Genomic DNA, 17,691 nt, shown 5'->3' on the forward strand with positions numbered 1-17,691 from the left:
AGACATATTTGAGTAGTACAGGAAATGCGCCACACTGACTTCATCACTGGAACAGGCAGTCTCTGTTCTTCCACTGCCTGTCCCACCCTACACACACACACACACACACACACACACACACACACACACACACACACACACACTCTCTCTCTCCTAGGCTATTTCCACCCATTACACTTATAAACACACACACTTGCGTTCGTACACATGGTTTGTGTTCCTGGATGTCCTGCTTTCCCTCAGTGTGTAGAGAGAGGGCGTTCAAATGAAATACTCCCCAGCTGAGGTACTCACTAAAAGAGGCAAGCATCGCCATTGCTATTTGAACAAACCCCTAACAGCCTGGTCTCATGAAAATGACATGACTGTGGCAAAATTTTTGCGAAAGAAATGACGTGCTTCATTACACTTTCAGCTACAGTTTCCTAGTGAAATCTCCAGCAGGGGGCGCCAAAAGTGAGTGACAATATGGACATCATTACCCTAAACCAACTCCTAAACCTAACCAATAGTGTCGTAAAGGCAAATGCAACATAAAAAGCAAATTTTTTGAAGCAACAACTTCATTTCGTGTTTCTTTTATGATATTTTTGACTCATGTCTCAGCTTGCCTGGACTCAAGTCTCGGTCTTCTGAATTTGAAGTCCAGCAATCTATTAGGTCAAATCAAATCACTTTATTGTCACTCAACCATATACACAAGTGCAACAGTGGGTGAAAATCTTGGGTGCAGTTCTGAGTAACAGCAGTCATGACAGTGATTAGACACAAACCAATTACAGTAAACATCAGATTTAGGTGAGCTACTGCGGAAGCTTATCACATTGAAATAAGTGTGTAAATGTAAATGAGTCTGTAATACAAGCGCTAAAATTCATTATTTTCAAATGATATATTAGCGTAAAGGAGTCTACATCATAGCATAGCAGTGCGTGAGTAATAGAGCAAAAAGGAATGTTTAAAAAGTCATAATCAGCCATAGTAGTCGTGGTTTGTGTGAAAGTATGTAAATAAAATGCACAGTTGTTGTAGCGCCTCTAGTGTTAATCTCACCAGGAATCTGCAGCTAAACATGGAATTCGGCACGTAAATGTCAGTTTGCAAAAATGCAATTGTAGTAGCATTCATTCTATGAGACTAGGTTGGTATGTAACTTAACATCTGAAATTGTGTGGCTTGTTGATGAGAGGTTAACTGATACTTTTCTATGCAATCTGATTTGTGATTTTCACATGGTGGACAATACAATGGGTGAAAAGAATTGTATTGAATCATGAACCAGAGCCATATCTAGGGACCAGAATATCAAAGAGACTAAAAACAATTGGTACACCTTAGCAACCATATAGCAATGTCTTGGGAATGACCAACATCATCGATGCATTGTGGTGGTGAGTTTCGCACAGAAAAGCACCACTCACGGTTTCTTAAAAAAAAATAAATAAATAAATAAAGTTTTACAAACTGCAATTGCAGTAAATGGTAGGTTTTAAGTGCCACTGCAAATAATGGCATTATAAATTCCTCATGTGAATGTTTTGGGGTGCAAATCTAATTCCTCTGACATTACAATCACTTTTTCAGCAAGTGTAGATTATAGCAGTTATCATCAGCTTCTCACATACTCCCTTACTGGCTCATCATTCCACACGGAGAGATTGCTGTCCAACTAACACGCATGGTTGGACTTATTTTTCTTCATCCAACTGCTCTATCTACTGCACATATACTTGAGTTTATGATGTATGAGGGAATGCTGCAGATCTGTTCATTTCAATGGGGACAGTGCATGGCAAGGTAGAGCAAGGTTGCAATCTTTGTAGACCCAGGGACCCCAAGTATAAAAAGATGTTAAATTGGGCATCTTCTCTCACTTTATCCCAGGGGTTAAATTGTGTTTATTTTTTGCTTACTTTTTCTGTTTACTATATAAAGATCGCATTCAAAGTTACCTTTTTTAAAATAGACTTTGACTTTCAATATTAAACGATGAAAATCCATTATGAAAATATTGTATCTAAACAAAGAGTCAAATAAACAAACCATTTCAATATTTATTTTAAGTGAAAATGCTTATAAATTTTTCAAAATATACGTCCCATAGTTTGCTTTATTTCCACCACACCACACCATACCATACCATTTTTAGTAAATTATTTTTAAAAGTTAGTGTCAACTAACAAAAGTGGACAAAAAGTCAATGAATTCTTATTGAGTGTTATTCTCAATCAATTTGTAATTTTGCATAATTATGCAAACATTTTGAAACATCATTTACTGTAATTGTATGTTTGATAATTTTTTTATAGCTAACATTTGTATGTATTTAAAAAATGCACAATTACAGCAAATATACATGCAAATGTTAGCTATCATCACTCTCATTTCCAACTCCAGAATTCTGTTAAACACAATAAAAAAATGACTGGGTGTGGTGAGAATTTTCATGAAAGGAAAATTACAAAATACATACACTGTTGGACATTGTTAGCAGACAAATTAAATAAACTAACGAGAGTGTGAAAAATGTTTTAACAAGACTTTATTTTCTAGAAGTCCACAGTGCTAAAAGTGTCCCAAGTTGAAATTTATTCAAACAGTATGAAGAAAAATAACAGTATTGTCATTTAATAAAACAAATAAAATAAATTGGTAACACTTTACAATAAGCCCCATTAGTTAATGCACTATGAAATAACATGAACTAAAAATGAACAATTGTATTTTTATTAAATAGCATTAACAAAGGTTAATAAATGATGATGAAGAATGATGAAGGACCCAAAAGCAGAGAGAGAGAGTTCAACTTTATTAATTCAAGAAATCAAGTCTAGGCGCACCAGCGCCAACTGAAGCAAACAGGTATGCAAAGCTGATCCGGACAAGAGGAGAGTGTGTTCGTGAGGGGAGTGTGTGCAAGTGGAAGTCAGGAGCACTCTGAGTGTCCGTTGAAGAGAGTGAGGTGCAAACGACGGCCAGACGAATTCCCCTGAGACACGGGCAGAAGCCGAGGAATACTCCACAGTCTTGAGTGTCAAGTGATGGGGCGAATGCAAGCAGACAGGTAACCGCACCTCAATCAACCAGCAGCTAACCAAAATGTGAGCGGTCCGTAGAAGGCTGGTGAGGTGCAAGAGAAACCAAGAGAAATCTCCCAAGATGCGGGCAGATACCAAGGACTCCTCCTCCACAGTCCTGGGCACAGCTTGTGAGAGAGAATGAAAGAAGAAGGTATCGCTCCTCGATAGACAGGCAATCACACGCTGGAACCGTGGCAAAAATATATTGTTAATTGTTTGTTTATGATACCTAATAAATTAACTAATGGAACAAATGGAACCTTATTGTAAAGTGTTTAAATAACTTCTTCAATGACATCTTGCAGTATCAAATTGTAACGTTTGACATAGGCATCGGTTGGCCAATAAGAATTTCATGCAGTTGTGCTTTTGGAAATCCAATTTGCTGTATTCCCACTTGATTTCAAAACTACACTGCTTTTTCCAAACTCTCAAAACCCATCTTTTACATTCCTTTCTGACAAACACTCTGTCAGAGGTTTTTCCAGTGCGTAAATGCCCGTATTCTCCTGGTTTGTCTGTGAGAATTCTTTTCTTGAATTGTTGTTTGTGCCTGCTCCTTTGTCCCTATGATTTGAAAAACTAATGGGTAGCATCTGTTGGGAGACCACCATCATTGCAGGCATATTTTTGTGATTGATGAGGCAATCTTTTGGAGATGCTTCTTATTTATAAGGTAAATGATGATGGGGATTGTCTCCTTGGGTCACCCTGGGCACCAGTGCCTTACTCGGCACAATTGTAATTGTAGGCAGATTATGGCTAAGGGCAGGATGGAGATGTAAATAATTGTCTTGTTTAGAGGTTGTGCCTACTTGGATTTAAACCTTAGAGGCCCATTTTTCACCACCAATTCTGCAGTGGTCCTCGGTTTTCAATTACTTTTTTAAGTTCTTCTTAAGATCTTCTTAGTTATTCAGCAACAGACACAGGACTTTTTACAGTATGTTGAACCCCACGTCATTAAGTGTCTCAATTTGAAACATTAAATGAGTCAATTCAGTTTATGCTCTTGTTGCGCTTTCCATTCGGAGCATTTATGTACTTGAAGTTGGGCTGGAACACAGAAGGTCAGTTCACTGCAGGATATTCCACACAATTCAAGGATCTGTTGAAGCTGGAGCTATTTATGGAAGAGAAGAGAGTGCAGAGGTGAAGAATCAAGGGAAAATTGGTGCGTGGGTGTGTGCGTTTCCGCCAAAATACTGACTTGCCTGTTGCCTCGTGTGTGTCTATCATTTCTATGTCTGTTTATGTCAAAATTGTCTCTTCAATTCCTCCTCTGTTCTTTCAATTGAGTTTGAAGGGGAGGGTTGTCCTCTCTGAAAGGCTGTCCTTTTACTGGAGAGCTTCGGCACTCCGTTCTGGATAGCTAAAATTAAGTGAACAGTCCCTCCTTGTCTGTGCTCGGTGCCCTGGGGGCCATCCCTACCCAACTACCCGCTCTTAGCACAATGTTGGCTGGGTAGTAGGTGACTGTTGAAGGGTGTTGCAGTCACACCTCAGAAAGTGTCGGACCTGTAAGATGTGATTTTGTACACTTGGTTAAAGGAGGTGGGGTTGTTTGGTGCATGTAATGGCATGGTAATTTGTTTTAAATTGGTCCTTGACCTAAGTGGACTGAAGCACTGAAGAGGTAAGCTTTTCATAATGTTTTTTTTACTTAAGGCACACGAAAAGCTAATTTTCATGCTCATTCAGGCTAAATTAGGCCAGAATGAACAGGACAACAAATGTAGTATTCTGTTGGGTGGCAGCAGTAATTTCTATTCTTTATAAGCTTTATAGTACACTCAAAGTCATAAGTTTGGATGCTCTTTTTCATTCTTTATTAGGCTTGGGATCTTTGATTTCACGCATTGATAATTAAAAATGTTTCCAATGATTAGCGTTATATATTGGCATTTAGATATAAATAGGGCTGCTCATTGCGCAATAGTCTTTGTCTCTTCAAACATATTTCTTAACACTGTTTTGGTAAAGTGTAAGCGGGAGGGTAAATTAAAGCAAGTCGTGCACCGCATGTATCTGGTGGACATGGCGCATTCTAAAATTTGAAACAATTACAGGTGAAACTCGAAAAATTAGAATATCGTGCTAAAGTTCATTAATTTCAGTAATTCAACTTAAAAGGTGAAACTAATATATTATATAGACTCATTACAAGCAAAGTAAGATATTTCAAGCCTTTATTTGATATAATTTTGATGATTATGGCTTACAGCTTATGAAAACCCCAAATTCAGAATCTCAGAAAATTAGAATATTACATGAAATCAATAAAAAAAAGGATTTTAAATACAGAAATGTCGGCCCTCTGAAAAGTATAATCATGCATATGTACTCAGTACTTGGTTTGGGCCCCTTTTGCATTAATTACTGCCTCAGTGCGGCGTGGCATGGATGCTATCAGCCTGTGGCACTGCTGAGGTGTTATGGAAGACCAAGATGCTTCAATAGCGGCCTTCAGCTCTTCTGCATTGTTTGGTCTCATGCCTCTCATCTTTCTCTTGGCAATGCCCCATAGATTCTCTATGGGGTTCAGGTCAGGCGAGTTTGCTGGCCAATCAAGCACAGTAATACCATGGTCATTGAACCAGGTTTTGGTACTTTTGGCAGTGTCAAGTGTCAGTGTCAGTGTACTTTTGGTGCCAAGTCCTGCTGGAAAATGAAGTCAGCATCTCCATAAAGCTTGTCTGCTGAAGGAAGCATGAAGTGCTCTAAAATGTCCCGGTAGACGGCTGCGTTGACTCTGGACTTAATAAAGCACAGTGGACCAACACCAGCCGATGACATGGCTCCCCAAACCAACACAGACTGTGGAAACTTCACACTGGACTTCAAGCATCTTGGATTGTGTGCCTCTCCATTCTTCCTCCAGACTCTGGGACCTTGGTTTCCAAATGAGATGCAAAATTTGCTCTCATCAGAAAAGAGGACTTTGGACCACTGAGCAACAGACCAGTTCTTATTTTCTTTAGCCCAGGTAAGATGTTTGACATTTGAAGCCCATGTCCAGGACCCGTCTGTGTGTGGTGGCTCTTGATGCAGTAACTCCAGCCTCAGTCCACTCCTTGTGAAGCTCCCCACACATTTGAATGGCCTTTTCCTGACAATCCTCTCCAGGCTACGGTCATCCCTGCTGCTTGTGCACCTTTTTCTTCCACACTTTTCCCTTCCACTTAACTTTCTATTAATGTGCTTTGATACAGCACTTTGAGAACATCCAACTTCTTTTGCAATTACCTTTTGAGGCTTTCCCTCCTTGTGGAGGGTGTCAATGATGGTTTTCTGCACAACTGTCAGGTCAGCAGTCTTCCCCATGATTGTGAATTCAACTGAACCAGACTGAGAGACCATTTAAAGGCTCAGGAACCCTTTGCAGGTGTTTTGGATTAATTAGCTGATTAGAGTGTGACACTTTGAGCCTACAATACTGAACCTTTTCACAATATTCTAATTTTCTGAGATTCTGAATTTGGGGTTTTCATAAGCTGTAAGCCATAATCATCAAAATTATATCAAATAAAGGCTTGAAATATCTTACTTTGCTTGTAATGAGTCTATATAATATATTAGTTTCACCTTTTAAGTTGAATTACTGAAATTAATGAACCTTTGCACGATATTCTAATTTTTCGAGTTTCACCTGTATATTTATGAAGGTACACACACACCGCCAATGCTCAGTGTCAAAATTCTGCAGCGTTACATTTAATTAAATCCAAATCATTATCAAAGTACATATATTATTTACTCTAGCCATCTATGGATTCTCTGTCACATGTATGTATCTTTCATAGAGCCTACACACTGTATTTTCAGTTACAGTACAAGTATGTATTTTTGTGGTTTGACAGCTCTTCAAGGCTACATACACAGAAATGGCATAATTATTACTAATTGTTCAATTTGCGCAGTTACACCAGTTTTATAGACTAACCTGCCACATGCACTCCATCAATGTGTCCTGTGTTGTGAGACCTGTGCCTTGTCTGCTTCTCAGTAAATGTTATATCACCCTCTTATGGTCTCCCAATGCTATTATACCAGACCATTAAACAGAAGGCCAACTGAGTGATTGAAAGCATGAAAATTAGGCTTCTAATTTAAATGTCGGCTAATATTAATAAATTGATGCCTCAAAAATATATATCGATAAAATAATGTGTCGATCAATAATTAATATATCGATATTTTATGACATGCCTATACTTTATCATTACTATTTTCCACATTTTAGAATAATAGTAAAGCCATCAAAATTGTGAAATAACTCAAATGGAGGCATTGTCCTTCGCTATCTTATCCAATTCGTTCATTCCATAGTTTTGTAAAGAAATTCATATGAAGGCACAATTTATATTTGTTTAGAAAATGTATTTCAGTCTTATAAGCATAAACAATTAGATAAAATGTATGTATGAACATGAGAAACATATTCAGTCTGTGTCCAAACTTTTTGACTTGTAGTGTAAGTTCAAGCAACTAAAATTTAATTTATGCTTAATTATGCTTAATAACCAATTATGCTTAATAAGCCGACAATGTCTGTGGTTGTGTAAACGCTTTAAATGGTTTTATGTAATCTAGGAAAGGTCATTAACGGTTCAAGCAAAAACCGATCAACACACTTTTTTTCCCCAATTTTGCTCTGCATGTACACACATTTACCAACATTTTTAACAGTTTATCCAATGTTCACAAGTGTTGTGCATTTTGATGTCAAAAGCAGAGAATAACCAGATGATTTTAAGCCTCATAAATGCAGGTTTCTTACATTGTCAGGTTTATTGTTGGACATTTTTAATAAGCTGATTTTTATTAGTTATCATCGTATTGTGCATGTAAACACACATGTGGTTTGTTGGTATATTTGGATAACTAGTTCAGCCTAACTGTAGTTGTGCAGGTATTGGTTTGACAGAGCTTGGATAATGATGAGGAAAAGGAAAACTTTGAGAGTGAACATGGTAAAAATGAACAGCAGAAATTAGAAGAAAGAAAGGAAATCCAAGCATTAAGGAGCTGGAAAAGAGAAACGGAAAAGTGGCTGATGATTTTAGTATGGGTGGGCTCACCAAACTGTACGAGCAGCCAAGCAAATGAACACAATCTGGCAGAGATAATCTCTCTCTCTTTCTCTCTCTCTCTCTCTCTCTCTCTCTCTCTCTCTCTCTCTCTCTCTCTCACACACACACACAAAACACAAGACAATCTGGCCTTTCTTTGTAATGGTGGAAGTTTAAATGGACACTTTAATGCATAACGCATAACTTTCGTCATGGGACATATTTACCGGGTTTGAGCTAATATTTGAAGCAGCTGATCTTCTCAGCTATTGCGAAAAAGTCATACAGTGAAGTCAGTGGAAACAAATCTGACAATATTAACTTGTTATTTGAACATGGAGAGGACAGGCTGCAATAATAAACATTTTGAATATAATTTGGTGTTCCACAAGTGCCACAATAACATTTACATATTTACATTTTCTGAAGAAAATGTAAGTGGTGCTTGCTCATGAAATATTTACTGCCACGATGCTGGGTTTAACATGTGGTTGCTAAGGTGTTCTGAGTGGTTTTTAGTGCATTTTGTATGGTTTCTAGGTGGTTGCTTACTGGCCAAAGAAAATTTAGAGGGCAATGCCCCCTCTAGTCCCCCCCCATCAGACCCAGCCATAATTTGAGGTAACATTCATGTATGTACCACAAACAGTACATGACGCAATAGTAATTGAGATGCTTGCTTGCCTTATTCACTGGTGCTAGTGATACATTGAGATGACCATCCTACATTAAGAGAGTAATGAAAGATTGAATAAGGAAAGTGGGTGTATGTGATGGTGCCAACTCAGTGAATCCACCGTGTGCAGCAGTGGATACAGTGCCTAACAGGCACAGGCTGCATTTCTTGCCAGCTGTCCACAGAGAGAGAGAGAGAGATAGAGAGAGAGTGAGTGAGATTGAGTGGAAAGAGAGCTAGCTATACTGGAAAAACGCAAAGCAAACACAAAGCAGCATTATGCTCCTCAACTGAGACGTCATACACTGTGTAGTTCTTGCTAGTCTTGGCCATAATCAGAAGTGATAACATGCATATTGGCATTTGATAGCATGTTGGTGTGAGCTATTTTATTGTCAACTCTTTGCCACATAATACACGGTGGGGTTGTTCGCTTGAAACGTTTAGATAAATCAGAGCATTCTGAAGTATCCTGTCATTTCAAAGGAATAGGAATTCTGTCTTTATTTATTCACTCTTATATAATTTCAAACCCTCACTTTAACCAATACTTTTATTTTTTGGGTGAACCATCTCTGTGTCCCAGCAAAGGCTGCGTCACTTTCAGATAAAAGGATTTGGTTGAGTTTTTGTCTTCCTTCTCAGCACTGAAAGATGAGTTGCTGTCCATGGAAAGACTGGCAGAGAACTGACATCCACAGGAGAGTTCAGGTTAGCGAGAAACCAACAATCGGACAGGAGCTAAGACAGAATAGAATACAGCAAGAGAAGATATCTGGAGTGAACTAATGTCTGAATTGTGAGATTACACAAAAATTACAGGATTACAGGAAAGGGATGAGAAAGAGGAATGAGCTAAAGGTCAAATAACAGAGCCTTTTTTAAAAACACTGTTGTGTTTTCCAGGCATGCAAAGGCGAGTCCCACATCTTCAAAGAAAAAACCTTCAAAAAGAAGCGGCAGTGTGGGGTGTGCAGACAGAGTGTCGAGAGTTTGGGCTCCTTCTGTCGAGGTGAGTGTCATCTGACCATTTCAGCCTAGAGGTGGGAGGTATATATTTATATTTATTCATTTGGCAGACGCTATCCAAAGTGACTTACAAAAGAGGAAAACATAAGCGAATCATCTTAAGGAGACAGCGGTATGAAAAGTGCCATTCTACAAAGTTTCACTAGCATCAGAATAGTATACAAAACAGATTTAACTGCAACAAGAATTTGTATTTTAAATGTTTTTTAGGTATGACCAAAATGATTTTTTTTTTTTGAAAATGTTTATTTCCCAGCAACAGCATATGAATCATGATATAGTTAGTATACAGTATAGTCGGAGTATAGCTGGAAACTTTACACAAAAACTTTTTTTTTAATTACCATAACCATTGGTAATATCTATTTTTGCATAATTCAGTGAATAAAATGCTTTACAAATGAAAGTACTTCAATTCATTTGTTTATTTTGTCTTTTTTTGGGGGGGGATCTTGATGGACACAAACCAAAAGATGATTATTTATAACAAATAAATGATAAGTCTGGCATCAGTACAAAAATAGCTTCACATTATGTAACACTTGAGTTAAAAACAGAAGATTCAAAACTCTAAAAATAATATTATAAAAAAGATAGTTCCAACTCTAAATTCTGATTGGATGAGTAACTTTCAACTGATGGTGGATTTTGCTGAAAGCAACAATTAAGGTGGAAGAAAAGGCTGATAACCGATTAATCGGTCGATAGCTTTTTTAAATCAATTTATACACAGACACAGAGGTCTTTCAATTATAAACATATACAAAATACATCAGGGACTCTTATTTACAAATGACAGAGACTCGGCTCCTTTCCAATGCTTTATATTTAAGTATTAACCAAATTAAGGTTTTTGTGTGTGTGTGTGTGTGTGTGTGTATGTACACACACACACACACACACACACAGTTGTGTTTCCATGTTTTATGGGGACTTTCCATAGACATAATGGTTTTTATACTGTACAAACTTTATATTCTATCCCCTAAACCTAACCCTACCCCTAAACCTAAACCTCACAGAAAACTTTCTGCATTTTTACATTTTCAAAAAACATAATTTAGTATGATTTATAAGCTGTTTTCCTCATGGGGACCGACAAAATGTCCCCACAAGGTAAAAAATTTCGGGTTTTACTATCCTTATGGGGACATTTGGTCCCCACAAAGTGATAAATACACGCACACACACACACACACACACACACACACACACACACACACACACACTGATGAGCCAAAACATTATGAGCACCTGTGTAATATGATGTAGGTCCTCCACTTGCCACCAAAACAGCGACCTGCTGAGGAATGGACTTTACAAGACCCCTGAAGGTGTCCTGTGGTATCTGGCACCAGGACATTTGCAGCAGATCCTTCAAGTCCTGTAAGTTGTGAGGTGGAGCTGCCATGGATTGGACTTGATCGGACTGTCCAGCACATTCCACAGATGCTCAATCAGATTGAGATCTGGGGAATTTGAAGGCCAAGGCAACACCTTGAACTCTTCATCATGTTCCTCAAACCAGGGGCAGACTGGAAAGAGAAATCGGCCCTGGATTTTACATAGAAACTGTCCTTTTCTGCATATCGTGGCCTCCTAGGCACCATTTTGCGGCCCTCTTTAGCCGGCGCTTTTTAGCTTATCGACACCTGTTCGACCCCATTTGGTGGCCAGCCCACTGGAAAAAGTCACGGTTCTCCCTATGGCCAATCCGCCCCTGCCTCAAACCATTCCCGAACAATGTGTGGGTTTCAAGGTTTCCCAGCAGAACATTGCCCTGACCATCTCACTCTCTCCACTGACTTGTCTTCTTCCCACAGTGCATGCGGTGCCATCACTTCCCCAGGTAAACGGCACACACATACGCAGCCTTCCACGTGATGTAAAAGAAAATAGGACTCATCGGACCAGGCAACCTTTTTCCACTGCTCCAATGTCCAGTTGCGATGCTCATGAGCCCATTGTAGGTGCTTTCGACGGTGGGGTCATCATGTGCACTCTGACCGGTCTGCAGCTACTCACCCCATATGCAGCATGTGATGCACTGTGTGTTGTGACATATTCCTCCCATAACCATCATTAAACTTTTCTGTGACTTGTGCCACAGTAGACCTTCTGTTGATTTGGACTAGATGGGACAGCCTTCGTTACGCTCTCACCATCGATAAGCCTTGGGCGCCCAACACCCTGTCGCCGGTTTGTGGTTTTTCCCTCGTCAGACCACTGTCAGTAGGTAATCACCACTGCTGACCGGGATCACCGCACAAGCCTTGCCATTTCAGAGATGCTGTGACTTCACACTGTCATCTGACCATAACAATGTGGCCCTTGTCAATGTCACTCAGATCTTTACTCCTGCCCATTTCTCCTGCATTTAACACGTGGTCTATGAGAACTGATTGTTTGCTTACCATCTAATCTACCTAGACTTTGACATGTGGCCTTGTTAGGAGATGATCAACGTTATTCGCTTCATCTGTGAGTGATCATAATGTTTTTGCTCATCAGTGTATATCTACCACAGTATAAGCAGTATAGCAAAATTGGTTGACACATTTCTTCAGTCAGACTGTATAAACGTCATACAACCCGGCCGTATTTCAGCCTTATCGGATTTTTTTATTTATATTACATTTAATATGCCTGTTTTGATGGGACCTAGGGGATTCAATTCCTGGTTGCCATTCAACCATCATGAACATTTTTACCTTGAAACAATATCAGTCTAGTATTCCTCCCTAACCTTCATATTTCCCTCTCTCTACCATCCACAGTCTGCAAAACAGCCACTCATAAGAAATGCGAATCCAAGGTAAGAACCTTTTTTCCATTTCTTACCACGTTATAATCTATTTATCTGTCGCTTTTCAAATTAACAGGGTATAAAATGGGAGTTTGTTTAGTTCTCTCTCACCTTTGTTTGGGGCGATAGTGTTGGTTGCCGCACCCCAGCACCACACTCTAGTGAAAGACTCATTGATAAGGCTTGTGCATGCCAGCGCTGGCCAGGGACTGAATTGGCTGGCAGGCACACCCATAACAGGCTCTTTTCTAGAGGAGCACCCTGAGATCTAGAGTCCCTGGCCAGGGAGACATGCATCATGCTTTAGATCACAGAGTCATTTGCTGAACTCAGTTTGTTTCTTAAGTTTTTTGCAATCTGAGAAAAATTGTGGAAATTGTAAAAGATTTATTTAATCGTTGGGCAAAATCGACAGTCTTTGATTTCTTAATGTGACATGCTTACAACAGCAGCTTTGTGATTGCAATGAATCTTGATATAAAATTTTGGGTTTCAGTCCAAATGTGCAATGTGACAGCTTTTACGACAGCTGTCTAATGAAGAACCAATGAGAGCACAGCAATTGATGATGTATGTTATAGATAGAGAGTAAAATTGCTTTTACATGATATCTTCCCACAGGTATGGAAAACCAGGAAAAGGGAATTTCAAAATTGTATTTTCCTGTCTGTAGAATCATGGATATTAAGAAATCTTAAATTTTTCTAGTTTTTCAGCCCTAAAATATTTAATCAGCTAGATAATGCTCTTATGTAGAGTAAAGCTTGCTTGCAAGCCACAGTGGTGTCTGATTTGTCAGTTATTGTTCAGTAATAATTTTCAATGAGGTTCCATTTGTTAACATTAGTTATCTAAAAGTTTTTACATGAAAAACAATGAAAAATACTTTTACAGCATTTGTTAATCTCGGTGACTGTTAATTTCAACATTTAACAATGAACAATTGGGGTTTTATCTATTAATATTAACTGCTGTTTAAAAATATAGTTTATTGTTAGTTCATAATACCTAATGCATTAACTAATGCTAACAAATGGAACCTTATTGTAAAGTGTTATCAAGTGGTCTTTAGGGTCGCTTCTATTCAATAAATTGGCTGAACTGGTTCACGAATAGGTCTGAATGATTCATCAGCGAATTGGTCTGAATTTTAATGATCTTTAAAAAATCTTTATAGAGTAATCACAAACTATTGTAATGGTCATGTAAAAGACATGGAAATTCTTTGGTAAAAAAAATGGTGGGAACCCGTGTACCTTTGTGTGCCTTATATTTAATTATTTATTGTTTGCCTCACACTTTCAAAATTACGATATTCATTAATCTAACAATATGCATTAAAACATTTCTAACATTAGCATTAAAGCTTGTTTGGCCCTTTTTTGTTACCATTTAAATTTTGTGGATGAGTGATGTGGTTATCACGATTGATTGCCCAGTCGGCGCTGTCAATCATGACCAAAGACCTAAAAAGTATATTGCACAGGCTGTCATAAATAACTGTTGATGTGGTCTGTCTTGGCTTTTACCCAAGACCTCACAGGGGTCATACAATCTGACGAGCAAAAAACTGCACAGTTTGTTCACGGCTTAAGATTCAAACTCAGATTCAAGCCTTGATCCGCAGCTCCTAAAGTGTTGAAGGAATAGTTCACCCAAAAATGCAAATTCTCTCATCATTTATCACCCTCATGCTATCCAAGGAGTGTATGAATTTCTTTCTTCTGCTGAACACAAATTAAGATATTTAGAAAAATCTGTAGGTGCATACAATGAAAGTTAATGGTGACCAGAACTTAGAAGTTCAAAAAATCACAAATGCAGCATAAAGGTAATCCACACGACTCCAGTGGTTTAATCCATCTCTTCAGAAGCGATATGATAGGTGTGGGAGAGAAACAGATCAATATATAAGTCTACTATAATTTTACTATAAATTCTTCTCCCTGCCTAGAATGTGGCAATATGCATGAAGAATGTGAATCACCAAAAACAAAAGAGGAAGAATGTGGAAGTGAAAGTGAAAGTAAAAGTGGGGACTGAGCCTAAAAAGGACTTAAATATTGATCTGATTTAACCACTGGAGTCTTATTGATTACTTTGATGCTGCCTTTATGTGCTTTTTGAGCCTCAAAGTTCTGGTCACCATTCGCTTGCATTGTATGGAACTACAGAGCTGAAATATTCTTCTAAAATTCTTCATTTGTGTTCTGTAGAAGAAAGTAAGTCATACACATCTGGGATGGCATGAAGGTGAGTTATTGATTAGAGAATTAAAATTTTTGGGTGAACTATCCCTTTAAGAAGCAGCTGTTCTTAATGTGATGATAAATACACAGTTATATATTACTTAAGTCCTTACTTCTTGGCACTGGCAAAGATTTGGTCAATGAGCAAAGGAATTGTGAGTGGTTTAACTTGCCACATGGTTATTCAGTCAGCAGATCTCTAACCCACTGAAACCCTCTTTAGGACATAGAGAGCTGTATCATGCTAGCATGGCAGAAATTGAACAGACTGGTGAATAGATAATGTTCAGAAACTGAGTTCATATATTTAAAGGTGAATTGTGTAATTACTTGGACATTAAAATACGTTCTCCTCTCTCCCACTCTAACATGCAGAGATAACTACAAGTAGGTCATTTGTAGGTTGATTTCTCCAAAATGTGTAACACTTTGACTATGTGGTACTTTCAAAACATTTCTCTGTTTGCTTGAGCATTACGATGAGCCCAACACAGTAACTTTGGACTACCTGTTTATCTACCAATGGCTTGTTTATCTATTTTTTGCTATTATTGAGCCTCTAGTGCCACAAAAATTACATGCTGTATATTTGTATATATTTTATTAATTAAAACCATATTTTATTTCTCTTAACACTATAAATATGTATTTTTAACACTTCTTTTTACACATAAACAACTTCCTGAACACCGTCCATTTGACTGTAATAGGGTTACGTGTAATCCTTCCTTTGTGCGTCACCACTGATGGTTTGTTTGTGCAATTTTAATAACTTAAATCTGTGAAATGATGATTGTCTGATTTGTCTTTTGCTATGATTCATGCATAATCAACTTTCTTTAGACATCTGGGGACCAAATAGTTTTAGTTAGAAAGCACAAGATTAATCTGACAGTCCCATCTTTGTTTTCCTAGAACCAATTTGGTTTTGCTTGAAAGAATTGTGCTTGTGGCATCTTTCTTTAAAATAAATGCCACTTGTTTTGATACTGTGTTATATAATGTCATGACTAGTATAACATGCTGTGTACAAATACTTTTTCGGGACAACTGTACAGTATGTGTACCAAGCATAGCCAATCAGGATCCGCAGTTTTTGCAGTGATAGTCATCATCTTTGCCTTGGAAGGGTGTGGTCACCCTCCTTGCAGAACCCTCTAGAGCGTAGTCCCGCCTTCCACCTCTTAGCACTTCATACAACAGAACAAAAACAAATTTCTAGGACACTTAAGCCCTCTTAAGTTCAAATACCATGGCATTAGTCCAAGTCATGTGTTCAAGGCAGGCCCAATAATCTCTTGTGCTACTAATTAAAGGTGAAGTGTGCCATTTTAGTGCCACTAGCATCACCAAACAGAATTGCAAAATGAATTACTTTTTTCATCTACCATTGGCCAAACACACGCCAATGGTTGAGCCAATGTTGTTGTGTTGGGGTGGTTGGGCTTCATACTTTGTCTCATTTGTTTTCCTATTTTAATTAGTCCTAATGAACGTTTTTCTCTGCAAGAAAGTATTTAAGCATAGAAAAATTACACACTTCACCTTTAAAGTGTTCTCAAACTATAAAATCGCAAAAATGTTTGACAGAATTCAGTACATACACTCAAAAATCAAAACACTGGTCTTAAATTTGGCATTGTGCACACCTGCAACGAAACCACAAATCTAAATCAGATACTAAGTCGTTCTGTTATTACACATCTGACCCAAAATAGTACTTCATTTCAGAGTGGAGTGACTGCAGATGTTTTATTGTGAAGGGTAGAACATCAGTATAAGCCCTTCTCCTCTGCGATTTAATATAGATAATCCAGTCAATGGAGATTCAGCTGTTTCTTGTTGCTCGCTTAAGCTTTTGTGCACTCCCAGGCTCTGCGGCATTAGATTTGTATAGTTTTATTCACCTCCTCATTGCACTGCCCTTATGGGATTTTAAACAGATTTGGAGCTGCACACTTAAACTGTGAATTAAGTGGAAATGTCCTTATGTTGAAAGTTGGAGCTAACAGTGTGGACAGCTCGATCTCTTAGAAATATAGATATGTAGACCGAAGAGAATCAGAAAGGCGCCAAATACTTTATAGAGGAAGATGGCTGGTTCAACTGAGGAACCATTTAGAGTAGTATCTGTTTTATAAATCTGTTTATACAGTTAGCGACACTATTAATAGACCTGTATGTTACTTATCTGTATAAACATAAAAAGGTCACTGCACTGGTGTAAATGGACTTCAGTTTTTCTGTTATTTCAAATTGTATCATGTAACTGTCTTATTAGAATCTGAATCATTTGAAGGTGCCCATTAATTGTTTAGAATCCACGACTAATTTTAGTTCCAGGTTCCGATTTCTCTATCTCTAATCCATTCTAAACTATTGCAATCTAAATATCCCAGCCCTCCCCAGGATGGCAGCTGGCAGCAGATGGTGCTTATCAAGACTGACTCATTGCTCATTTCAGTTAAGATCCACTTTGTTTATTTCAGTCATTGTTTGGGTGAAATACTCTCTTCAGTCTTGCAGTAGATGAGTTTCCATCTGGTCTGTAACCAATAAGCATAATTTATTTCTTTTTCCACTTACAAGGAAAAACCTCAGTTTCCTGAAAACAGATATGAAAGGGAATTATTGTCAGTAACACTCTCTTTGTCTGGTGTATGATATACCCTCTTCTACAACCTTAAACTACAGGCAGAAACCTCCACCCCTAACAAGAAATTGATTAATCTCTTAGACATAAAGTATCTCCATTTCCACACACATGGCACTGTCTATG

The 17,691-nt window shown here is 38.1% G+C and overlaps 1 protein-coding gene across 1 annotated transcript in view; it reads left to right on the forward strand.

Annotated features, from left to right (window-relative positions):
- Positions 1-17,691, forward strand: part of tns2a (tensin 2a) — an 84,477-nt gene that overhangs the window by 18,197 nt on the left and 48,589 nt on the right. The window contains 2 exon segments of the mRNA XM_052090774.1: positions 9,735-9,840; positions 12,635-12,672. Of these exon segments, the coding sequence (XP_051946734.1) occupies positions 9,735-9,840; positions 12,635-12,672 (144 nt within the window).

This window comes from Xyrauchen texanus, chromosome 25 (assembly GCF_025860055.1).
Source record: "Xyrauchen texanus isolate HMW12.3.18 chromosome 25, RBS_HiC_50CHRs, whole genome shotgun sequence".
Classification (NCBI taxonomy): Eukaryota; Metazoa; Chordata; class Actinopteri; order Cypriniformes; family Catostomidae; genus Xyrauchen; species Xyrauchen texanus.